Source organism: Mixophyes fleayi, chromosome 2 (assembly GCF_038048845.1).
Source record: "Mixophyes fleayi isolate aMixFle1 chromosome 2, aMixFle1.hap1, whole genome shotgun sequence".
Classification (NCBI taxonomy): Eukaryota; Metazoa; Chordata; class Amphibia; order Anura; family Limnodynastidae; genus Mixophyes; species Mixophyes fleayi.
This window is the reverse complement of record NC_134403.1, coordinates 188,109,328-188,136,889: the sequence shown is the minus strand read 5'-3', so window position 1 is coordinate 188,136,889 and position 27,562 is coordinate 188,109,328. Positions and strand designations below refer to the sequence as shown.

The 27,562-nt window shown below is 40.4% G+C and overlaps 1 protein-coding gene across 2 annotated transcripts in view; it reads left to right on the top strand.

The window, feature by feature from the left end:
* SRRM3 (serine/arginine repetitive matrix 3) overlaps positions 1-27,562 on the top strand; it is a 356,479-nt gene that overhangs the window by 133,715 nt on the left and 195,202 nt on the right. For both annotated transcript variants that reach the window (XM_075195126.1, XM_075195125.1), the window contains exon 3: positions 24,232-24,485. In XM_075195126.1, the coding sequence (XP_075051227.1) occupies positions 24,262-24,485 (224 nt within the window). In that variant the 5' untranslated portion in view covers positions 24,232-24,261. The remainder of the gene's footprint in view (positions 1-24,231; positions 24,486-27,562) is intronic.

Sequence of the window (27,562 nt, the reverse complement as noted above, 5' to 3'; positions counted from 1 at the left end):
GCCACTGCCCGAAAAGCATAGCCTCTGAATTCCCGCAGTTGACCTTTGCCCATGTAGAGCAAACACTTGGCCTCTAGTCGGTGTGGAGCCGATGCAGTGATGCCTCTTATCTCTGGATTCCGACCTGATGCGCATCGCAAAGAGCTCTATACAACAAACAAAAAGAAGAGGTGAAAGAGGGCAGCCTTGTCTGACCCCAGATATTACGGAAAAGGGGTCAGTCCTCCAGCCGTTCACCATCACCGAGCTGTAAATATCAAGGTACATCAGGTTAACATAAGAACAAAACATATCACCCAAGCCAAACCTGCAACAAACCCTACGCATAAAATCATGAGAAACACGATCAAAGGCCTTTTCCTGATCAAGACTGACCAGGGCCACGTGTGCGTGCCGATCTTTGATGTAATGGACCATGTCCCTCCACAGCGAAAGGTTGTCTGCAATCCTGCGACCAGGAATGCCACAAGTCTGATCTGGATGAACAATCTGCCCAATGACAACCTTGAGCCTGTTGGCTAGTACTTTGGCGAGGATCTTGTAGTCCACGTTCAGGAGAGAGATGGGCCGCCAATTTTTAAGGTAACATATCTCCCCCTTGTACTTATACAGGATCGTGATAAGTCCCTCTCTGAGTGGGAGGCATTCTGCCCTTCATCACCATCTCCTCGTACAGCTCTACCAGGTTCGGGCCTATGACGTCTCACAGCGCTATATAGAGCTCCGCTGGGAGACCGTCACTGCCCTGGGTCCTACACGGCCTAAAGGATTTAATGCAGCTCCTCCAATGTCAGAGGGGCGTCCATGGCTTCTTTACCTGCATGATCAATAGTGTTAGTGATACCTGACAGGAACGATTCAGAAACATCAGTGTCGATAATCTTAGGGGAGTGGCGGTTGCTGTAGTAGTTTGTGTCGACTCCAATAACGCCCTCTCCTTTCTGGGAATGCCGGTCTCGTTCCGCAGCTCAATCAGGGGTGTGTAGCTGGAGTGGAGTTTTACTGAAAACGAAAGAGTTACATTTCTCACCCTTTTCCAGGTTCTCCACTTTGGAACGGAAGACAATGAGCCTGGACTCCTTCTTCAAGTGCCTTTTCAGACCCCCCTTGGCCTCCGCCAGATCATCCTTCACATCCCAGCCGCAAAGTTGGAGATCCAAGAGGGACTGCAGCTGTACTTTAGTCCAGCGTAGTAATCACCTGTGAAGAAAGTGCAGACATGGTTAGCTTGAGTCAAGTGATTGCCTTAATTATAGTTTTTGAGAAGCAGCTAGAGAAATTGAAGGAGGAAATTAAACTAAACAAATCCGCTAACTATATTGTAATTGTAGATTAAGTACTTAATTCGCTTCGCCAGGGTCAAAGAGCTATCAAGATCTTGTAATGACGTCTCCTTCATTTTCTCTGTTTCTCTGGCAACTGGTTCTAGGAAAAAACTTAGCTTTCCCAAGACACCCAGTGGTGATGCAGACAAGTGAGCACAACATTTTGATATTTGGCCTGGTCTAAAAGAATTGCCCAAAAATCGTGACAGCTCTCCCATAAAATTAACTACAACTTCCATGAGGAAGGCCATTATCGGCAATTACATCAAAATACACAGACTTCTGTGATGGTGGATTCCAGCGGGGATGAATTAGTATTGTTTGAGTAAGATGTACACAATGATGAGGGTGAATATGATGACAGTGTAGATTGCAAGTGCTGAAATCTAACTAAGAGAAGGGAGCTACCTGATGCTGGTATGCCTGGTAATATTTTGGGTAGAATGGCATCTTGGCAATTTTATGTTTTTCTACAGTAAACTTTCACCTTTTTTAGAGAAGTTTTTTTTTCTTTAAAAAGGTACAAGCTTTTTATTTACATTTTTGTTTTTATGACTTAAAACCACTATGCACTTGAACATAGGCTTTAGCACATGAGGTAGAGGGATTATTATCATCGTGACTGAGACTGGAGAGTGACAACAACAATGTCACCCTCCTGTTTCTGTATGAGCTATGGCACAGTACAATGTCATTGGAGACTTTTAAGAACACTGACAGCCCTATTATTACAATTTCTGTTTCAGCACTGAACCCTGCCACCTCTCCTGTTTCTGAGTGGGCTATGGTACAATAAAATGTAACTGCAGATTTAGACCAAGCCAGCCAGGCCTATAATTTCTATTTCAGCAATTACAATTAGCAATGGAGCAATGGAGCTCTTCTCTTTGTGTGTAACCTATATAACATAGTAGAATTTGCCTACAAATTTAGACGACAAGCCTGCTAGCCTTCCTATTTATCAATGACTCTTAGCAATGGAGCACTCATCTATGGGTGTATATAACACCCTACAATTTTTGGTGCAAATTCAGAATAAAAGCCTGTATATTTGTACTTCAGCAATGATAATTAGCAATGGAGCTTTCTCTAACACTGCTACCACCCTCCTGTTTCAATTTTATCACTTTGCCTGCCCAACTGCTCTATACTCTGTCCTACCCCTTCTCTGTCCCTCTCTCAAATTGCTAGATTGCTGTCGAGCGCGGTATTTATTGATTCAAAATCTTCTGAGATCCGACAACATCACAATGACATTTTGCCTCGTTTTGGAATCCGAAAAGCTCGATAGTGCCGAGCCAACTAGGATCGGTACTCGGATCCCCTAAGTTCGGGTGTGTTCGGTTTCCGAGGAACCGAGCCTGCCCATAGATGGTGAGCACATGCCCAGCACTAGTTTCAATCTGCAATCAAGCTCACGGTTTTGATCATGTGTGTTCTTCTTACTGTAAGATCAATAAAGCATGAATGATAGTGTTAAAGGCTGTACCAGTGGTAGAAGTGGGATATATGGTTGCTTCTCCAACTTCATTGTAAAACTATCAAATTACATTCACTTAATTTGCAGTTTGAGTTCTGTATAGCACACAAAACACAGCACATATAATGGTCAAAATAAGAATATGTGCTAATAAAGATTAGAAAGGAAAGTGTAAATATTAACCTAGGAGCACTTTTTTGTACATTAGTTCGGAGTGGGGGAAAAATTATGCTATATTGTGGCTGTTGGATGTAAGTGTGTGGATGGCAGAACACATTGATTCTCATAAATGAAACACGAGGCAATCAATGAGGTCGCAGACATCTTTTGCTGAAAGTACTAGGAGCTGTCAGGCTGTCAGCCTCAGCCTAATGACATGTTAATATATTTCTGCACATACTTTTGCTTTCAAATATACACATGTTGTGTGTTGGACATAGATAAAAGCTTCTGTCTGGTGATATCATAATAAAGACTACATTTTGAAGTGAGTTGCTTCTTTTCTTAAAGCAATGTTAACTGGCACTCACAAATAAATTGGCAAGCTGTTTCTTGGCTGTATTATATATATTTGTATTGCTAAGAATAGAAAAGATTTTAAGAGATTGACATTACAAAGAAGGTATTTTGTTAAGTGGATACAATCACTATTTCCAGACACGCACTGGTCATTTTGCAGCACTTAGCGGCTCTGTCCATGTTATCTACAAATTTCAGCCAAGTAAAGTACGTAACACACAAACTTCAGCCACATTATATGTTGCAAATTACATGTAGCCATCTTTTAGTCCTTTGTACAAATACATACTGTCCTGCTGGGCAGTGCGGTTAAGTCCTTTTGAATTTGCAGGAACCAGGCTGTCATTGTTCAGTATAGAATGCTCTACATTGGTAGTCATGTCCCTCCTTGTACCTTGGCCAGAAATCACCTGTGTTTACATCATATTTGCCTACTTTTTTTATACTTCCCCTTTTGGTGATTCTTAAGGGGTGATCCAAGAGACAAATGTGGGGGACATGACAATGTGATTTGCGTCATTATGGCTTTACCCGCACTGCGCAGCATCATGATTTACATCATTGTGCAGCAGGGTGTGGCTGATACATTTGATGCAACACACATCATCATGCTGGGATCTGGATGGTTGGACTACTCTGCCAGAAATCCGCAAGGACTCCCTGAAATTCATGACTTACAGACATTCCGGTACAGTAGGCAAGAATTGTTTACATAAAGGAGGCTGGTTCATTACCCTCTGCCCCTATTGTTAGAGAATGTAAATCCTTGCTTATTTTATTAAAAGATTGCAAACAAAAAAGTCTCGTCATACGGAACTAGAAAAGAAGATGTATAAAGTAAAAAAAAACAAAAACAATTGGTGCAGTACTTTAAATGGTGTGCTATAGCCTGTCCAGGTATGGTCACACCAAATAACAATAGACATCAAAAACATAAGGGATAGGCAGCACAGTATAATATATATAGAATAGCTCATACTAATGGGTATATTTTTGGAAGTGCATAAAGCTCTTTAGCAAGCGAAAACAGCCTATACATCAAGGTGGTACTGCCGTAAGGTTTGTTGATTTTCATCGGTGATAACCTCCCCTTGCATTGAGAATCCTATTTAACAAGAATACTTGTTCTATTATTGCCATTGAGACTACTATGTGACCAAAAGTAATCTCAAAAACTAACAACAGCTGACCTATTTAATTGACTCTATCACCGCCGGGAAAGCTGCTCCTCTTCTATCACTGGGTGACATTGATATGCACATGTGCAACCTTAGCCATGTATGTAAAATAGCCACACAAAGGTGGTCAGAGCCTCCAGAACCACAGGAGTCAGAGCATCCATTCACAGCTGTCGGTGAAGGAGGTTTTAATTAGTTTGAGCCCTGACTTGATAAATTTCAGTGGCAGTACTTCTTGACGCTTAAGTATAAGTTTCTTTGTTTTTACTGTGTGCCACCTTTCTCTTCTGTTTTTGTTTTATAAGCCAGAGATACTGGTAAAAAACGCATTTTGATCCAAGCACACATGATTAGCTATCTCTCTTATTCAATCACTATTCCATTTTTTACCGAAATTTCTTTACTCACTGTTGTAACTTTAGTCTATGTTAAACCTATGTTTTAGTTTTCACTCCAAGATCAAAACAGGACAGACTGGGTTCTCAATTTTTGTTATAAACATCAGTAAACTTCTCATCCCTGCTTTAATGAAATATTCATTGGCTGCAATCAAGAGATACCCTCTTTGATATTATTAGATTGATTCTGATGTGGTCTAGTTTAGCGATCTCTCTATGCCAGGGTTGTTTATTAGTCCTAGTCTGGCCTTGCCTGTCACACATACTTGCCTACTTCTTAAGCACCCTATGGGGCAAGTGCAGGAGCATGAGTATTGGTTCAGACTGCAAAAAAAAACTGCCCCCACTGAGTCCAAGTGATAGACATTATTTCTTCCCTACCCTTCCAGTTAGTGATCCATTGGTGATTCCTAGCTTTACTACACTTTTCTTGCAATCACTGCCTGAAGAAAAGGAGGAGCCAGTATCTTATGAGCTCAACTGGTGAAACAGTTGTCAGTGGAGAGTTTGTGCTTGAAGTAGCCCCTGCCCAGTTTTATTTTATTCTTATAGGCTTACTTAATAATGTAATGCAAGTAGAACAGATGTGACATAACCCATAGATACCAATGAGATGTGATCTTTCGTTAGTCTGACTAGATTATGCAGCTAAAAGGTGGTACCCAATTTGTTTCCAGGGATTAAGGCACATAACATTTCTTTGCATCATGTAATTATATAACACTCTGTTCAAAACTGTTTGATGAATTTGACCAGCATTTCATCTCTAGCACCTCAGGGAAGGGACCTCCATTAGACCTCTACTCAAGGGGGGGGGGGGGGGGGGGAGGGGTGTTAATCTAGGAGGTTAAAATCCATCTTGGGTGGTCATACTTTAAGGTAAATATAGCATTTTTCCTACATTGATGACAGTCACTGTATGTTAAAATGTTGGTTTCTTTTTAATCCAAACTATTATGATGGAGAGCTTGACTGCACACACACCACGTTCCTCCAATGTCTCTTTTATTCTTTCCATCTAACATTTTGCTGCACTTGATGGTGTTTTATTGAAAGCCTGGACATAAAATTTTGTAAATTATATGGACACATGAAAACAGCTGTATGTTTCTAAGCAACTGTAAATTCAAAAGTAATTTTATTAAATAGAAAAAGTCCAGATATACACTTTACATTATTATACAAAGAACAAATTAATTTTATAAACAAACAACATTCCCATCATCTCTGATTATGGTACGGTTGTCTACCCTGCTGCATGAATTTTCATTTCGTGGAATAGCACCCTTTACAACCTTGGGCATACACAAATTCTTGCGGGCTGTGCTGCTCTCCTATTCTTAACACCAAGCAAAAATCAGCAATTGCTTATTTCTTATTATATGCTTAGATCATTTAAAAATGAACAGTGAACTGCAGAAATGGTTTTGGTAAGTATACTTAATGATTACTGTGACGTTCTGTTAATATCACTGCTGACTAGTTTTATGGTTTCACTTATATTAGCCGATGTAAATGAGATGAAATCTAACATAATAAAATGTGGTATTATATTACTTTCATACTCCGTGAGAATTTTGTTATTAGCCACTGATCCTGATAATCTCATACAACTAATACCACCGCTGTTTGCATTTGAATATCAATTTTGTACAGTAAGTTACTGAGAGAGGTTCTACACCTTAAGTTCCCTATGCTGCTTTTGCCATATTAAAATTATTCACCTGGGATAGTGGCTCTGATAAGAGCCTGTTCGAGCAAATATTATATCGTAAAGTGACCGCAATAACCAGGAGCAAATGCAGGATTTCTAGATGGAGTGTACAAGTGCTTTCATGGGGAAGAATATTTAACAAATATCACAATGGTACTAGTACTGCTGCCATACCTGTTTTGACATCGCCAGTTCAGAATGGCAGGAACGGATTAATATAATTAAAAATATGCTTTATCCTTTGAATAAGGCATTTTTAACGCATTAAGGTTTTAGAAATTTAATCCGTCCAGAAGAGAGGATAAAAGGAGACATACACATAAAGAGGGAAAGATACACATAAAGAGGGGAGAGATATACACACACACACACACACACACACACACTCAAAAAGGGAAAGGGGTAGAGGCATACATGGGGAGACAGAGATACACATATAAAACAAACCCCTCCACTGGACCCGCTACACCATCTTTTACAATAAGAATGTGGTCATTAATAGGCACAATCTTAATGTATAATGTTTGTGGGTACCGGCGGCGCGCATAGTAAGAAAAGGATGTCTCATGGTGCAATATAAAAATTAAAGATACCTTATCTGCAACACAATGTGGCTCAATCCAACCTTGCTTGTAACTGTATTTTTTTGTTATATCCAGGCAAGTCATTGATAGACGTGCAGCTTGCAGCAATGAGGAGACTTGGCAGACGGTGCTCTCTCTTCAACAAGCAGCGCTAGTCTGTGTAGATGGTGCTGTTGTTCTTCATTGCCACACTTCCTTTAGCTACCATAATGTGGAGGAAGGGGGTTGGGGTCCCACCATGGCATTTTAGAAGATGAGGGCCCCTACAGTGACAGAGTAGGAGGGAGGTGATTCAAGGGCCTTACCACTTTTGTTTTTTAAGTAGTAAAAAAAATCCTGCAGGAGGCAGACGTAGGTGATTCGAGAAGGGGGGGGGGGTTGTGGTTACGTGCTTCTGGACAACTTGGAAACCGTCCTTAATGTGCCCTACAAGTTTTTATGACCAAAGTACACTTTGTATTAGGAAGTAATATGCCAGGGAGGGTCCTGTGATACACTCTCTATACGATAGATCGGCTAACTCCATCTTCAGATGGTGTGAGCTGTTGGAATCAAGCTCTGCATTTAAGTGCTTGATAAATAGGGCATATTTGCAGTCCATTAGACATCTGTGGGGACTGCATCTGTGTTCGAAGATGCTGGGACTACAGCAGATATCTCCGATAAATATACATTCTCTAATAATAAATAGGCACTGTACTGTAAAATGTGGTGATCCTTCAAAAACTGCAGTTTTCGGGGGGTTTAGTGGGATAAATAGGTTCGTAAATAGGCCACTATAGCATGTGGATCTGCTTTTTCCACCAGTGCCAGTTAGGAATGGATCAAATAGTAACCTACAATAGATCATGAAACTAGTTAGCCATAATTTGGTTGATTCAATTTTTTTTAATACTGATAATTAAATAGAGACACTTAAAGCAATTAGAAAAGTAGTAAGCTTGGATGCTCCAATGTTTTTATCTGTCATTAGGTTCTGTATTTCCATGTTTAATGAAATGTTTTTGACCAACGGAGTCACACCAACGCCTCCCTAAAAATAGAATTAATTTATTCTGCTTCCACCATCACTTACATTGTTATTACATACAGTGTCTTCCTTATTCATGTGCCAATAATTTCATCCATAGCATTTATATTCTGAACATAGAATGATGTTTTCAGGAATTTAGGATGTAAGTAAGCATTAGGGACAAATTAAATGGTTTTAGAATTCTGCAGTGCTCCATGATATTGATTGCAATATGTGCTGTTAGTATGCTATGGTCTCTCTCACTGTAGTATGTTTATAGGCTAAACCCAAGTTTATTGTTATGAAAAAAAGTATAGTAGCTATATAGTAGAATGAATAATGTATAATGAATAAAATATATAGTAAAAAGCCAACCAGTTTGGAATGAAGTAAATGTCAATTATTTATTTTGTGAAAGGATGAAACACTTGTGATGGATTAAAATGAATGATGTAGGGAGACCAGCCTAGAGTCTGTTAGGGAAATATTGTGGCAGGTGAGGTACAGCAGTAAGGAATGTCTTGCAGATGGGAGGAGCAATGTGGTGGTGAGTCCAGTGGCAGCATGTGGTGACTGGCAGTGAATAGGGAGGAGGAGTGTAGCAGCTGGGTTATCTGGCAGCATGGAGTGGAGGGAAAGGAGTGTGATAGCTGTGCAGTAGAGAGGGGAAGTGTGACAGTGGGGGTTCCAAGAAGCAGGGAGGGGAAGTGTGGCAGATGAGTTATCTGGCAGCAGGGAGGGGGGAAAGGAGTGTGGTAGGTGTGCATCAGGGAGGGGGAGACTGGCAGTGGGGGTTCCTAGAAACAGAGGGGGAGTGTGGCAGATGTGGTATCTGCAGCAGGGAGGGAACATGTGGCAAATGGGGTGTCAAGCATAGGGAAGGGTGGATGTGGCAGAAAGGGTGTCTGTAAGCAGGGAGGGGAGTCTGTTTCAGAGGGTGTCTGGCATTGGGAAACAGGCGTGGCCATCAGGCAGTTGGGCCTACTGGGATTTCCCCAATACCCTGATGAGCCAATCCGATACTAGAGTTTGGTGCCTGCTGGGGAATTGACAACTCTGATTAGATCTACAGGTGGACTCAACTTTATTGTGACATCCATTGTCAATTAGATAAATTTGTTACAAACACTGGTACTGAAGCAATCATGCAACACATTATTTGTTGTTGTTGAACAAATGGATTCAGAAATCAAATATGTTGTTAAACAGTGAATACTTTTATTGTAGCACAACACACAGGTGATTATTTTCATTGTAGTAGTACACACAGATGATTGTCGGAGCAATCTAGACTCAGTGGCTGGAGGGTGATGACAAACACACACAGTAATATACCACAGTGTAACAACAGAGTTTCTTGGTATGTGTAATAACAGGAACACAGGTAGTACAGTCTCTAAACCAGTGATAGACAATGTGTAAAAGCTGTAGGGCCGCATGCATGTCCATCCAGCTCTCAAATGGCCTGCACAGAGGAAGGTACTGTGCGCTATCTCCTCCTCTGGGTATGCTGAGTGACCTCTGTGTACGGACTGAAAGTGAATGACTAGCACAGGGAAGGCCAGATGTCTGAAGTGCAGAATAACCAGGTCAAACAATAGTTGATTGAAGACTGTAGTTTAGCACTGCATGGCTTGATCCCAAGTTGACAACAATGATATGGCACGGACCGCAGCCAGGTATTTACGGATCAGTAATAGGTGCAGATCATTGTAGGTAGGAATGCGGAGATCAGGGCCATAAATAAGGGTGTGCGATAGGGGTGACCATCTAGGGCACAACACTAAAGGGAGCGCAGTTTATGAATATTTTAGGTTAATTTGGTAAAAATTGAAGGCTAGGACATCAGCATATTTCTTTCTCGCCCTAGGCACTAAAATTTTAAGTTACGGCTCTGGAGGAGATTAACTATTTGCAAACTGAAATGTGAACTTTCCCCAAAAGCAACACATCGGGTAACTGAAACAGAAAGTTCTTATCAGGATCAAGACACCATCAGTATGTTGATGCACTGTGGGATTTATTTTGTAAGCCATAATCCATGCAGAAATATATTTTTCCATGTGATTTAAGCATTTTTAAGTATCCAAGCTATGTAACAGAAGCATAACACACGAGATACCATAGATAAGGGGCACGGACACACATTTATGCACATTCATGAGTGAGTGCTAGGACTTAGCAGACATTACTGTAAATCACAGCCCCACAACTTTACATATATGTGTGATGCATTCTCATTGGCTTTTGGAGATATTACAAGAGGATGCTGTTGCACTTAACACTGGGCTGCCCACACATAACTTGCCTGCTGGAGGTCAGCGACTAGCTTGTCTAACCCTTAACTACTTATACATCAATTGAGAAAACACAAGCTGCACTAGCATCATTCTTATAACCCTTTGCATGCAATGCAGAAGGGATGCCTGGAAGCTGAAACAGTGCGTCCACAGGCTGGGAAGGAATGAGCCATCTCTGTTTTTTTCCTAATTTATAGTAATCACCTCCTTCACTCTTCTCCTTTCCATGTAGCCAATGAGCATTAAGCACTGTTGGTAGGTTTGTCTGTGCCTATGCACTCTAATTAATACTCATGTTGTGCTAGAGCATGACATTGTGAGTTAGGATTTCTGCTGTCTTATTCAAATTTCACTTTAAATGCTATGAAAAACATCCCAAGAGTGACATCCAACTCAGTGTATACCAGTGTAGCCCATTCAAAGCTTGGTGCATGTCATTGTTAAGTCCATCCTATAAAATGCTTAATTGAAAATTTCCTGGGCAATGGAATCTTAATAAAGATAAAGTGGTCAAGGGATCAGTGATCTCTAAAACAGCTGGATTTTACAGTTTAAGTGCTTTGTGGACATGTATTGTTCCAGCACCCAGTACTCCAGTACAAATTATCTATTGCTGTCACAACAGATTTGAGGTCCTTAATGAAGTGCAAGGCTTATGAGCAGCAGCATATTTGTACAGGTTCTAACATTCACATGTTATTGCCCACATTGCACATGGTCCATCTGGGGATGCTTTGGTTTCCCATGTCCCATGTGCAAAATGGGACATGGGAAACCAAAGCACATTTCTTCCTCAGCAAAAACATCCCCATAAAGCACAGTATATTCATTTACCTTCCATTTGACTCTTTCATGTAAATAAACTCCTAAGAGCACATTAGAGCTGCCTTTATTTTAGCTAACAAGAAGTTTATTTCTTACTTGCAGCCTACATTCCATTTACTTGGCTGCATGGAGCAATGGACTATGTTAATTTTTCAAGTAAACTCCAGTTTATGTCACCTCTGAGGAGTTTTTAATCAATTTTCCATAGCATAAACAGCCTTCAGAACCTCCCAAAATCAGGAATCATATATACACAATTGCTAACCCTCCCTGATTCTTTAAATAACTTTTCCTCCTAAGCAACTCACATTTATTCTGTTCCTGTTCTTTCTTAGTTCACCTAGCCCACTTCTACAAGGTATCACGTACAACTCAAATCCATTGATTAACTACAGTCATCACTCGTGCAAGATTGGCTAGTTATTTAACTCCTGCCATCTTGTTACGTATGTGCGGTGCTGAGTATTTGGGTGCACATTCTGCAAATCCTGATATGTGATGTCACAACAGCATTTGCAAGTCCGATACACTGTGGATTAGCTTTATAAATAATCCCCAGATTCTTAAAAGACCAACTAATCTAGATGATAACCTAACTGGAAACCCAGACATGCAGTACTAACACTGTACTATAATTAAACAGTTTAGCTCGACCTACTTTCTAATCTGACCTGAAAAAGATTTATGCTGCCCAGTTCTACTGCTTCAGTGGAGCAGCATTTTCCAGTGAGCCCCAGCTTTTATACAAAAAGCTGAATGGTACATTCAAAGAGAGAGCCACCTATTGAGTATAACTGCTTCCAGGCAGGGGCACCGATAGGGCATCCTGGCCTGTCTGTGTAGTGGTAGGAATCACCAACCTGGTGTGGCCACGCTTTCTTCGGTTGCTGAAATTCCTTTGGCGGCTCTGCCAGACACTCACTCTCCAGGGCAAAAGAGGCTTTAAAAACCTGCACAGGAAATAAAGTGATAAACAATGAAACATCTGCAATGCTTATTCACACTTTGCAAAACATACTTCTTTAGAGATGCCTCATGGAAAATAAGACTAATGTAAGTAACAAAAAGCTAAGCATCTATACCCAGCAACAGGAACAATGCCACTTACATTATCAAGATGTGAATTCAAGATTAGTTACTTAGTTTCACTTTCTCATCAACAAAGTGTCCTTGGAAATTATATTTTACATTTTGGCATCAGGGGTCACTTACTGATATAAAATGGAACCAGGTTTAAATATAAATAATCATATTACTAAAGCAAAATGTCAGAACCAGAACATATCAAATTGCAGACAGTTTATAAGCCATGGGTCACAGCACATTCCTACCTCCTACCACTTTATGGTTAGTGCCCCCAAACCATTTATATCAGAATGGCCACTTTGTCACCATTATTGAAATTGTTATAATATTTTTATAACTTAATAAAAATCTCAGCTCACTGCCTATTTGTGAGCCATCCCACCTCAGTTACACGCAACTAGACTAATTTCACAGCTGTAGGTCAGGGAACTAGAGTTGCTATGGACAAAACTGAACACCCGCTTAAAAATTTGCACACAGCCCTGTAGAAAGGGTAAAATAGTACTTATTATCTATGCTCTTGTGCTGCTCCTCCTCCTGTAGTCTGCCTCCAGTGTATATGAGGGGGATTTGAAGAGTGAGTTAAGTTGAAAGGCAAGGAGAATTGGGACTAGATACATGAACAAAACAGAGTTCAGGAAATCATTTTATTAATTGTTACCCTATAAATAAGCTGTCGAAAAGTCAGCAAATAAAGAAATATTGCGGTCAGCTTTGAAAGGTACTGAATGTGCTTTCCAGATAATAGGACGTCCAGACAATGTTTAAAAAGCAAGAAGAGTTGTTGCCAAACTTGGCAGTGGACTATCTTACCAGGAACCAGGGGATAACCTTGTGTGGTTTTAGGGACCAGAATGTCCCTAACACCATCCTGCTACCTCCTCCTGTTTCTCCCCTTTGTACTGGATACAGAGGTGGTCCATCTTCCCTCCTACAGTGACTGCAGTAGTGCATGATAACAGACTATGCTTCCTCCTGAATTCACTATGTGAGGAGCATAGTCTCTGACAACAGGACAATCAGAGGCGAGGCAGAAAGAGGAGATAAACTCCCTCTGCACCTCCTCCCCATTGCCCATTGCTGAGAATCATAACTAGCGGTCATAACTTGTCTTACACTGCAGGCGAAAACTCACAGTGTCACGTTGCCCCTTTTCCTGTAGTCACTCAAGGAAAGAACTGTGTCTGGCACTCAGGTAAAAATTCAACAATATACATCCTAAAATCTAAAAGTGCAAATATGGGACAAAACATGAATTTGCAATATTGGAACAAATTGGGATTTGCAACATTTAAAATTATAAATGATAAATATATATTACACTAAACAGCAGTCACCCTTGTAAAATCTCCACATCCCCACTATGACATTTTTATTGAATTTAAAGTTAATGTGATTTTTATGAATTTTTGAATACCCATCTTCTATAAACATAAGCCTACACAATTTAATCAGACGGTTAGAATTGAATAAATACACAAAATAATACAACACAATGCATAGAATAATTTTGTTGCAGAGTTGGTCAGTTTTAAAAATAGGGTCAACATTTCCAGGGACCAATCTTTAAAACTTGAGATTGTCCCTGTAGGTGTGCCCTTGTTCAGTGTGGGAATTATTAATTCAGGGTGTATTGCACATCTATCCAGGTTATTTAAAGAGACTAAGCAAAATGCAGTATAGTTAAAACAGTTGAATTAAAATGATGTATTTGTGTTCAGTTATATTTAATTTTAAACTTAATTTTAAACAGCAAATTACAAAATTGTGCAATGATGATCTTTTTGTTGTGATGATCTAATGCATAGCCCCTAATAAACTGGTTTCTGCTAACGTTTCAATAAAACATTTTAATTTTTACATTATACTTTGTCATGTTTATAGACAATAACCAGAAGTCATTTTTAGATGAAACGCAATGCATTCATTATAATTTCCTTAATTTGTTTAATGGAAATTGCTTTATTATATTTATTTATCATGTTAATAACTTCAAATACTTTAATAACCGTAAGAGTGGATGTGGAAATTTAACTTGCAGAGTGCAGCAACCTTCTCTCGCTTTTACTCTTTTATTTAACAAGTATTCTTAGGGTTTTCATTAGGTTAAGAGTTTCAGGGAAGAGAAGAGCGCAGATCCAGTTTTCCCTAGGGAACATTGCTAGTATTGGATCTGACATCACAGCCTGAGGTTTAGGTCAGTCAGAGACTGTTTCCATGACAACAGTAATTGCATTTTTGTAAGAACAGCATTTGGGGATACTCAGATTTCTTTTCTCCTGCCCATGCTCCAGAAGGTAGAAAAATCTGAGCAGCAATTTATTGCATTTATTTATGTTTCCATCTAATTAACCTTTCAAGTGATATTTTATTGGTTACTATATTAAAATTATGAGAACATAAAATTATGTTATAAACACCTTTATTGGGTGAAAAGTATGTTTTCTTTTTTTAACTATATAACACAGGACCTGAAATGAGACAGCAGATCATGGCCTCAGCAATGAGCCTGTCAGGCTTCCCACTGTCTCTCTGGGAGCAGGGAAAGTATTTTTGGTCCAGTAGGAGTAATATTTATGTCATTTATGGTGGCATGGTGATATGAATTTGTGGGGAGGGGGCAGATAGCTACCCTGTCTAAGGTCATGTTTACTGATTTTTAATTTTCTATTTTATGTAACATTCCATTTACTTGCTAAGTATGAAAATATTGTACTCAGGCGGCTTAGGAAAGAGAAGACCTTTTTTTTTTAAATCAGAAGAGTTTTTATTAAATTTTTCACTCTTGTTTTTTTTTCCTTAACAAAAGAGCCATAGCATTGGGCTATAACTAATAAAACTAAAACCACGCAGGGGTACTGGCAGTGTCATAAGGCCATACATGCATAGTCAAAATGCATCATACATCAGAAAATATAGGAAGCCTGTATGACCTGCCTAAATGCAACATAAAATGAGATATTGAAATAATGATAATAATAATAATAATAGCAATAGCGGCTGGGTGCCTGCCCCGGACATAATATTCCTAAGAGAGGTCCACCCTTCTCAATCCCTCTGTAACATAAGGCGATGTTCTCCATCTGTACCAAATCTTTTCATACTTATTATGTAAATTTCTGATGGTGTACATGAATCATTCATGACCTACTTTGTCATTAACAAGATCAATCCAGTCTTTCAAGTCCGGGCCCTCCCGAGCCATCCATTTCCTTGCAATGACCACCTTTGGCAACATAAGTAGAGTAGTAATGAGTAGTCTAATGAGCTTATGAGTGTTCTTGTCCAGGCCAGACCAAATATGCATAATCCTGGTGTGATGGCGGACACTTCCACTTCCAATCGAATTATACAAGCTCTCACCAGAAGGAGGAAACCAATAGGCATTTCCAAAGCATGTGCCAAAAGTCCCCCCCCTCATTCCCACACTTGAGACTCAGGACCAATTTTAAATTTAGAGAGCCGAAGGGAAATAAAATACGCTCTATGTAAAAGGAAAACCTGGACCTGACGAAATTTAGCGGAAGCAATGACCCGACCCGGACTGTCCAAAATAGAACCCCAAGTCTTATTGTTAATTTCCCCAATATCAATTTCCCACAGGTGTCGCAGTCTCGGCAGGCTGCCCGCGCCAGGTTCTTCCATAAGAATTGAATATATGGACGAAAATTCCCAAAAGGAACAGCGTCCATGAATGTCTAGACTCTGTCATAGAAACTAGTAGAATAGGAAGATCCGAGCCCGCCCGAAACCGCAACCATACACCAATATGTGCCAGTTGGGAGGCAAAATAATAGAACCGCAGGTTCGGTAGAGCCAAACCCCCCGACCCCCGGGAGCGACACCGAGTAGTAAACTTGACACAGGCTCTCCTGTCCACCCATACCAATAAGGATATGAGACGATCAATAGAGCGGAATATACTATGAGGGATGTAGATTGGCGACTGCTGCAGGACATATAAAAATTTTGTCTGAACTATCATTTTAACTAAATTAATTCAAACCGTGACTGTCAACGGCAACTGTTTCCAAACCCGAACCCAGCTCTTAAGATAATCGATCTGAGGTTGGAGATTGCGCTAAATATACTGACCCATGTCACTAGAAATCCAAATAACCAAATATTTGAATGTAGGAGTCCATCTTAGAGAGGTCTGCAAGACTTGGCCTGTAGGGCAAAGTCCCCTCACCGGAGTCACACTAGACTTGTCCCAATCGATCAGAAGTCCCAAATAAAAGCCAAAAACCGTGAGCACCTGAAGAAGTGCAGGTAAAGATCTACCAGGAATAGACAAAAAAAGTAACATATCATCTGCATAAAGGGCAATCATGTCTGTTCTGCAGCCCAACGTCAGTCCACTAATATCTGACTGTGCTCTGCTAGCACAAGCCAACGGTTCTATGGCCAAGGCAAAGAGGGTGGGAGACAAGGGGCAACCCTATCTCGTGCCTCTGTCCAGGGCAAACTGGTGAGACACAAAGCCATTGACACAGACTCTGGCTGTAGGGCAAGAATACAACAGTCGCACCCATTGGACAAAAACCGTCCCGAAACCGAATTTCAATAATACCACCCACAAGTACCTCCACTCCACGGAATCAAAGGCCCTAGCAGCATCTAGCGACACCACAGCTGCAGATGGCAAAAAAGTCTGCGCAAATTTATAGCCTTAGAATTTCCCGACATAAAACCAGTTTGATTAGAATGCACAATCTCGCCGATCACCTGACTCACACGCGACGTCATAATCTTCGCCAATATTTTAATATCCATTGTCAACAGGGATATAGATCTGTATGAGTCTTTAAAATAAGTATATAAAACCTCATTAATCTCCCCAGTCACAGTGTGCACAGCTCCCAAGGAATCCGTGATCCTTGCCACCACAGTCGCCGGCTTTTCTGATCTAGCTAAATATGCCAGGAATCTACCAAACTTATCTGCCTCAAAATACTGAATGTGTCTAGCAAACAGCAGTTTACATCTTGATTTGCCTAGTAGGTAATATGACCACTCCCGCTGTACCACCAGCCAGGCCTGCCTGTCAGTTGCCATATGAGAAGAGAGACAAATAACATCCACTTCATATTTCTGTAATTGAGATATAACCAGAGACTGTTTCATTTTATTATTTAGGCCACGAACATTCCAGGTCAGAAACTTTATAGAACCCCCACTGAGCTTGCCAGTCGCCATAACATTAGGGAACACACATTACACACCTCAACATAAAAACCATCCCTCCAGACCCAGGCAGTCACCCAGCAACCAGTCAACCATAATAATACATACAAAATCAATGTACCTAGACATTTGAAAGTATTTGCATATAAAAACAACTTGACACTGCATTGAACATTAGTAAACTTAACACTCCCTACCCTATCCCAACCACTCCCTCCCTGTATATCCACCCCCAACTTAGACATACCTGGAGTCCAACAACTAAAACCCATCCCCTCAACAGCCTATACAGCTATCCCTATGTATGTGTGGAAATGCTAGTATGTGCTATAAGAGGAGAGAAGATCACGACCCTTTAAGCAAGGGGGGCCCCCAGCCAATATATCCACACTACTACTCCTCCAAGACCACATAGCCATCCGGTCAGTAAGTACAGGCTATCAGGGAATATTAGACATACCACCCTAGGATTTTCACCTTCATGAATAGCTAAATAATGTCTGTGTGAACAGAAAGAGTCTCGACTTGTACAACCAAGAAACAGCATGGCATGTGCTAGAAAAAGTTATCTCAACATATTAACAACACGTGTCATACAGTGATGAATTAAGATAGTTCACTCTGTAAAGCCAATATATCACCGGGAACATCTTCAATCTGGGCGAAGGCCTCTGGGAGCTCTCCTATCCAGCCAGAAAGTTGCCTCTGACGGTGATTCAAAGAAGAAGGTATTTCCATCAGCACCCACCCACAATCTGGCCGGGAAAAGCATTGCATATGGCAGTTGCATCTCACAAATGCGCCACTTCACCTGTATGAACTGGGATCTGCTTTTTTGTACATCCACCGAAAAATCTGGAAACACTGCCACTCTTTGGTTTTGATACATTAAGGGGCCCTTAAGCTGAGCCAGACAAAGAATAGCATCCCGATCTTTATAATGAAGCACTTTAGCAATGAATGGGCATGGTGGCGCACCAGGAGCCGAGCTCTGAGCTGGAATGTGATGTGCCTTCTCCACCGCAAACTGGGCTGTGAACTCCTCTCTGTCAAATGTCTGGATCATCCAGTTCTCCAAGAAGGTTTCAGGAGCATCTCGTTCCGCCTTTTCAGGAATACCCACCATCCGAACAGTACAGCATCTGAGGCAGCCCTCCATGTCTGAGAGTTTCTGTTTAAACGACACCATCTGAGCCTCCAGGCCAGCGACTTTCTGAGGTTAAGGAGTTGTAGTGTCCTCAAGAATGGAAATGCGACTCCTTCTCCGTGACTTATTCTCGGATCTTCTGGAAATCCTGTCGCATCAATGACAAGTCAGCCTGCACCTCTCCAAATTTGTTTGTTACCTTTTTTTCAGAGGCAATAGCTTTCAAGACCTCCTGCAGGGTAATAGCAGTATTTGTAGGCAGAGCTGAGTCCTTGGAAGACTGAGGCGCCTGCGACTCAGGTACAGGAGTTCCTCCAGAGGCTGTAGAGTAATTAAAACGTGCATATTTCTCTAGCCTGCTAGCAGCAGTAGTATTTGCAGAGTGCTTACCCATAGTGACCCTTTCTATATAAACTTATCAATAGATGCAATATTAGGTTGTATACAGGCAACTCGTGATGCAAGAGAAGGCCACAGACAAAGCACCCAGGCCACAGCTGGATTTACAGCCAGAGTTCAGAGATCTCAGAGGAGGATATAGCCAATCCAGTGAAGAATCAAATGAAATGTATACAATATAGATAGCACCTGCAGGAGATTCGGAGAGGGAGGGCCCCCAGACAAAGTCTAATGACACTATATTCTCTCCACTGTGCCACAGAGGGGATCCTGGATGTTAACAACAACAGGTTCAGACAATCAGCGAGGCTAAGGTAGCTGCATCTCCAGCTATAGGGAACTGTATACAGGCCTGCCCTCATCAATCACTCAGCTCCAAAATGGCATTGCGGCTCGCTCCATGGCGGGAACACTCGGGTACAGATGTCCTATGCGCCGCCAGCAGCCAGATGACCGCTCTCCACACACCCAGAAAACGCTACACAGGACAGGTAAATAGATGACCACACAGACTCAGAAGCTCCCGACCTTGGCAGAGACAGGAGTCACCTCTTCCCTGCCACTGCGAGAATAGCCTCAGCCCAGGTCCGACACAGATGTCAGTGACCGCCGCCGTGACCCACCAGCACACTCATAACAGGGGCCACCTTTAGTACAGAACCAGACAGGTTTGAAGCACTAGAAGTGCAGCAGGATAATTAAGTCGGATAGTTAGGTTGGGGAGCTTCGGTACGCACAACCTATTCCATGCTCCAACAGGCCATGCCCCAGAGAAGACCCTTTTTAAAATCGAAATGTACTAGAACTTTTTAGAACTCCTTTTTACTTAAATTCTGTGAGTTAGCCGCACATAGGCAAAAGTTAATAGTGAAGTCCCCAGATAAAATGCATCCACTTAGTGCAGAAAGTTCACAAACCGAATCCTAGCTTTGTGGAAAGTGGAGTCCAGCTATACCACTGTAGGAATCTTGGATAATCCCAGACATGCAGTGGTACACCAGTGCACGTAGTTTAATAGTTTAAATGGAGTGCACTGGATAGGGAAGGCAGAAGGCCTCCAATAGGACAAGTGAAACTTTTAATGATTGCAAATTACACGTACATTTCAAGGCATGTGCAGCAGACCTTGGACATTTATACAGCTGTTCCAAGGATACACAATTGAAAATGCATTAACCCATCCAGGTAAACCCTGGTTACAAATTTTTTAAGACTCCACCTCCTTCAGCAGGCAAGCTGGAACACCTTTGGAAGACCTCTATATTCAATATTGCCTGCTAAATACAGAAACGTGACATAAAATTGCGATAAAGGCGCACCAAACAATATGATTCCAGTTCATACCATTCTGCAGAAGGCCTTTCCGCACTATACTTGTAAATTTGCATTTAGTTTAATTTACCATTCATATTAAGACCTTAGATGATGGTCAATTTATTCTGCGATGTGGTGCGCTTAGTATAGGACCGAAAACGTTTATGTCCTGACAAACCCCACATCAGACACATATGCTTGGAGACTCTTGTCAGAAATTCGGGGAACAAAGGACAGGGCCATCACAGTACCTGTTTGATCTTTCCAGGGGCATCCTGACACTCAAGTGTCCAATGAGTGAGCATAGGAACATTTTTTTTAAAAAAAAAAATCTGTTAGCATGGCTACAAGGGAGGAAAGATAAGTTATAAAACTCCTATAATATCCAGCCAACCCCAAAACAACCATTTACCACAATGTTCTGTAGATACTTGGTTTTATATATCCCCATGGCACATTTCTTCAAGTTGGTAATAAGGCCTGCAGTACCAAACGATTGAAGGACTGCAGGTAGACTATTTAGATCAGCCTGTCAAGAGAAACTAAACAAAATTATATCATCCATGTATGCTGCTGCTTAATTTTGATAAGGGTAGACCACCTGTTCCATGAACCGTTGACAGGAAGCAGGGACACTCTGGACTCCAAAAGGAATGAAATTGGTATTGTCCCATTGGAGCAGAAAATATGGTTTTGTTCTTTGCCTCCTCATCTGTAATTTGCAAGGTAAATACAAGTATCAGCCTGTGAGGACAACTTTCAGTAGACTTACCCTGGAAAAAAAGGTCTATTAATATATTGCCCACTTGTCTAGCCCAAGGCACTTTTGTCATAGATAAGCTTCTGGATACCTAGTGGCATAATTCATATCCTTTAGATGAGAGTTCTCACCCACCAATACTACCCATAATTTTCCAAAAGGAACCTTAGGAAAATAATTAAAGAGGCTTATGGCTGGTGCCTAAGGGATGTCACCTGATAGTGAAGGCATAAAGTGTAAAACTAGCCATCTCAACATAAACCCCAGGCAACAATGTCTGTTATTCTTTTCGAGGTTGGTTCTCTCCATGTGACCACCCTATGGAACAGTAAGAACAAGGGTTGACACCTCTCAAGGGGGTAGGAACTAATAGTATTTTCTTTTCCGTACAGAATATGATTTTTTACAATAAAGCAGGAGTACCAGGACTATTCATTACTGAATAATGATTGACCATTCACCACAATAATATTTTCAAAGACTTTATGCAGATCTTACCTTGAGTAACTCTGAGATCTGTGAGAGGTGGAAGAGGACGGGTTAGCCCATCTTCATTAATCTCAGACAATGCTACAGTCCCTTTATCATCTTGTGTTGCAATGACCTCCCCACTATAGATTATTGTTAGGTCCAGTCCATGTGATCCTTGCTCCTCCACTTCCAGGTTTTGGGAATTTTCACCCAGAACAGTAGAAGCAAAAGGAGAAAAAGGAAATGTCTTCCAGAAATCTTTGAAGCATAGTGCAAAAAAACCTTTTAGGTTTTCCCAATACAGAGGGCTGAAACATCGGGCTGGTGCAGACATATGCTCAACTTAAGGCTGTTGGTTTTACCTGGTGTCATATGGGGGTATGTTTATGGAACACTTCCTTTGAAGGTAGCAACCCTTCTCAGACAAGTGTATTTCCACTCACCACCCCTCTGACTACTTTGCAATGAATTACAATGAATTGCCCAGACACTTTTCATTTGTGGTTATGAATGCATAAAGATTATTTAGGGGCGTATTCAATTGTTAGCGTTAATGCTAACAAACGAGCGCTCGAAAAATCTTAGCGTTAATACGGTAATACGGACATACCCTGTCTGCTTACAGTAGACATCAGCTAAAAGTCTACACCTTCCATATTTACCCATATAGAATATGGGTTTGAAGAATTCTAAATCCTAGTGGCAACTGACTCAACCCTTTTATCCCAATAGAAAACTGTCTACTCGTGTATCTTCTTGACCTTTTTCTCTGTGCCGCATGCACCCCCAAAATGTATAACTCCATATCCACCTAATACGCTATTGCAATACACTAGACTCAACTCATAAGGCTGCTAATCCCATTATGCCTGTGACCCACTTCTCTATGCACTGACACAAGTGGTTCCATTGATTATGGTGTGATGATAGCCTGGCAGAAAATGACTTTTGTGGAGGTGACACTGTTTAGCTTAATAGTACCTAATGTCAACGAATATGTAACTGGTCATGGTCAGTATCCTGCTTCACAGTGCATACATTTTCAGAAATAATTTATGGTTGTTAGATGGGGCTATGTAAGCTCAACCAGCTAGCATGCATGGTAATCTCTCCCAAAGGTGACAGTGGTGGTCTCTGTGTGAATAGCATAGAATTTAAAACGCAAATAATTTTACATTCATAATTTTACATTCATAGAAACATTTCTCCTATATTAAGGTTGTTAAAACACCACAGACAAATGCGACTCATGTTGTCAAAACGTAGCTGCGTTCTGCAGCATATCATTATGTAATGAGATATGACAGCATTAGTGATGAGCAATGTTTCAGCGAGATTTTGCATGAATTGAGTTTTGTAGCAGAACAGGTCATTTTGTAGAGGTGAGAAATTCTGGTATTACAATTTTCCAGTTCATACCATTCTGCCTTTCCGCACTATACTTGTAAATTTGCATTTAGTTTAATTTACCATTCATATTAAGACCTGAGATGATGGTCAATTTATTCTGCGATGTGGTGCGCTTAGTATAGGACCGAAAACGTTTATGGCCAAACTCAGCTTCTAATTCTGGTACATGCAGAATTAGTTTTGAAAATCTCGCATAGCTCTAGGCAGCAAAAATTTCTGAGTAAAGATAACCTTAGGGGCAATGCATTACATTGTATTCAGTAGTCAAACATATCAAATGTACCTTTCCCCACCTTCCCATAACATTTTGGGGATAGCACTCCCCTCATCTATTAGATGGGTGGGATTACATTCCAATTGAGTAAAGCTATTTTGTGCATTACCCTTTTGTTTTCATTGCACAAAATACAAATATATTGATCTGTATCCCTTCCATAAAAAGCTAATTTAGAAGACAGTTGCAAAGTAATAGCATAATAGGAATAAGGGCTTGTACACACAGGTATTGAAATGTCTTATGTGTTTGTTTGATTGATGCATTTTCTCCCAGAACTCAAATAATTTTATGGTATGATTTTCTTTAATCACTTTAGTACGCCAGCTGTTCAATGCAAAGTAATCTAATTTTTGTTTATATTTTGTTTATGTCAAGCAAAGAAAATTAATGCAGGCTGTACTGTTTAATAATACAGCTAATATTAGCTTACTATCATCAGTAGTCCTAAGGTGTGTCTGTAATTACATTACAATGTGCATAATAGCTTATAATGGCATGCTTCTTTGCCAATTAGCTAATACAATTTGTTCCCATTGGGGTGTATGGCAATATCTCAGTGTGTTACGCATGGTCAGCTCTCCCAAATCGCTAATATATGAGAACTGACTTCTCTGTCTGCATTGGAAGCTTTTATATTGTTGCTTGTGCTGCTTGGTTGGCAGTGTTGGTTCTTGTCTTGCAGAAAAGCAGATTAGTACAGCTCTTCTCCCATTAAGCCGTCAGTTTTAATTTAACAGAGCGGCTTAAAGCATGGAGACTATTTTCTTTTACCATTCTTATTTCAAAGGTGTGGGAGAGATAAGGAATACAAGTTAGCTCAAATGAATCTGTTTGCATTTTCACAGGAAGAAAAAGAACTGTGAGACAGCATTGAAATGTCTGTGTGCAACAATGGCGCCAGGATTCCATCTCCACAGGAAACTACCAATGGCTTTTGCCAGCCCAGTGCTTCAAGCACCTGGCATAAACCTGAAGAAGAAGCGAGAACTGCAGAGCCCAACCTTGTCAAGAAGGCCCACAGGGAAATCTTAGACCATGAGCGGAAAAGACGAGTAGAACTCAAGTGCATGGAGCTACAGGAAATGATGGAGGAGCAGGGGTAAGTCATGTAATGTATAACTTATCTTTAGCACATTTGTTGCAGTACACAAGATATAGATCACTAGACTATGAGTCTTTATAGGATACAAAAAATGATGCGCATATTATGCACATTATACATATATATAGTTTAGAGGTCAAATGAAGTTACATCCCAAAAACTCAATCAGACTTTGAAATTTAGTACAGCTTCAGGGCCACAATTGAACAGTGCTTTTGCTTTTGTAAGCTCTAGATAACCGCCATTAATAATTATTATGCATTTGCACATATTTGCAAAAAATCGAAATATGTGGTGCATCCTATGGAGACATATTATGCATTATTTTTCCAACTCTTTCATTAATCTATCCTTAGTATTAATGTTACATTTCTGGCTTCAGTCTGAGACTGATATTAAAAATACTCATCAAAGTGTTTATTTTACCTCCCTCTAGCAGACACATGGGATCCTGTGTTCCAACCATACTCACAGTCACACATGCCAGTGCTGGTAACTGCCACTTTTTCAGGCCTGAAATCCTTTGAATAAATACACCATTCAACAACTGGTAAAGCTAATTGAACAGCATCCATGGCTCGTCCAATCAGCTTTAGTCATACATTGCTCTTAGTGGGCTGAGTTATGTTCTCTGGGGGTATTACCCCTGGTGATGTGACCATTACCTGTGACAAAAGGGATGAGTCTCTCCTGAACTGTGGTCCCAGGCATGGGACTCCCATGGTTCTGCTACCTAGGAAGAAGAAGGATTATCTGTAAAATAAATACAAACAAACATTCGGTTGACATCTGGCTTAAATATCTTATGTAAACAAGGGATTAAAGTTGCTGTGCTTAATTCAATGTTTATTTAACTATTGCTCTATTAACTTTCTGTTGCACACATCTGCATATAATTTACATGCAACAGCCCACCTACTTGAAACAAACAGTTTCCCAGACTTGACAGAAAAATGAATCCCCTTTACTTTTTTGTGCACACAGCAAAGACACCTAACAGGGTAGCCCTGTCACTATCATTTTAATTAATTTACATGGTTGATCAGCAGATCTACAATAGTAAATTTGTATATTCAAACAATGCCATGCCCAGAGCAAATGCTAAGCTATGCGCACGATATGTCCACCTTGACATAAGCAACAGGTTTTTCTAACGCACATTAAATGCCATGATGAGCACACACAAATGTATTTGGGTATATTTACTAAACTGTGGTTTTGAAAAAGTGGAGATGTTGCCAACCAATCAGATTATAGCTACCATATATTTAGTACATTCTACAAAATGACAGCTAGAATCTGATTGGTTGCTATAGGCAACATCTCCACTTTTTCAAACCCACAGTTTAGTAAATATCCTTTATATCACGCAAGAAAGGAATTAAAAACATAATTTTAAATGAACATAAATTCTAGTTGACAATATGTCATACTTACCTACTTTCTTCAGCTCTCTTCCGGGAGCCAGCCAGTGGAGGGGGGCGTGAGGGGGCGGGGCGGCCAAAATCGCGTCATTTCGGCCCCGCCCCCTGTGACGTCATGACGCAAATTGCGTCATTTGACAGCGGGGGGCGGGGCTAAACGCCGCGATTCATCGGGAATCGCGGCGTTTGGGATCTAATTCTGCCCACTTCACTAGGAAGTGGGCACTTCCTAGTGAAGTGGGCAGAATTCGGGAGATTGCCACACTCGCCCGGGAGTCCGGGAGACTCTCGCAAAATGCGGGAGTCTCCCGGACATTCCGGGAGAGTTGGCAAGTATGCAATATGTTAGTACTAAACATCAGAACTTCGCTACTTAAAGCCAAGTGGGTTTTGTATCTTATTTAAGATATTAGTAATTATGACCTATATTTCCACAGGTTAATAGAGCTGAAATTAGGAAAGGTGAGTGTAGAGATAAAAAGCGAAGTGGAAAAATAGGAAAATTATTTTTTAGGTTAAAAACATATATCCATCAAGTTCTACACGTCAGTCTCAAATTCCTAGTCAAGTGATCCAGAGTGAAGCACAAACCCCCCCAAAACACAATAAGACATAGTCCCATTTGCTGAGTATGCAGTAAATTCTTCATGACTAACAGTAAAGTAAAGTAAATCAAAATAAACAGAAAAACAAAAAAATGCAACAATGGATTGAGAAGCTGATGGAAAGATTTATATTGGATCCTTAATAGCTAAAACAAATGTCCTATTATTAGGTTTCATTTGACCTTATGTCAAATGTTTTTCTTTATTACCTTTTTAAAAGAAGATACAGTTCAATTATTTTGCATTATTATTTTCCCAACATGAATCCAATGATAAGTGCTTGTACTTAAAAATAGCATTTTAATACTTTTATGTACGTACTTCATCCCAACCTGTGTGCTGAAGTTATGACCTGAGCTTGGGTAAATTAGCCTTCTTAAAGTTAAGTGATTTTGTCAAATCAATATGCATTTGCTTTTTTTGGAGTTTAAATCAAGTGACTTCAATTTGTAAATACTTCACAGGTAGTCCTTAATTTGCACATTTGTAGTAGTCTCTGCTATATTTCAGATTAGAAATTCCAGCAGAGCACCTTTCCTACATGAGGCTTCTTTTAACTGGTTCATGAAATTGTTCTTCAGCAAGTTTAAATACTTGTGTTTTTTCCTGCCCTACCCTTTTAATTACATAAATTAACTCCCTTACAATGACAGAGTTATAATATGTCCCAGTTACGTATATTTACCTATATATCTAAAATAGGAGATGAGTCTTTACCTCAAGTTCTATATCTAAGACCTTATTATATATATATATAGGGTGCATTTGTTCTAGACAAAGCAGCATTATGTCCAAACCTAAATGAGCTCTAATGTTTCAGCACCATCCTGTCAAGCACTTTATCCTTGCAACTCAATTTCATTTCACTTCTCACATAGAGAAAGACCCCACCAGGCAGTGTGGAACTACTATTGGCCCACAGGTCATAAGAGCCTGGTAATGATTGTCCCTGTTTAACAAGTCCCCCCAACCAGTGAAGACTATTTAAAATGAAGGTAGTAGAAGAAGTGGAATACCACTTTATACAAATTACAAACCCACGTCA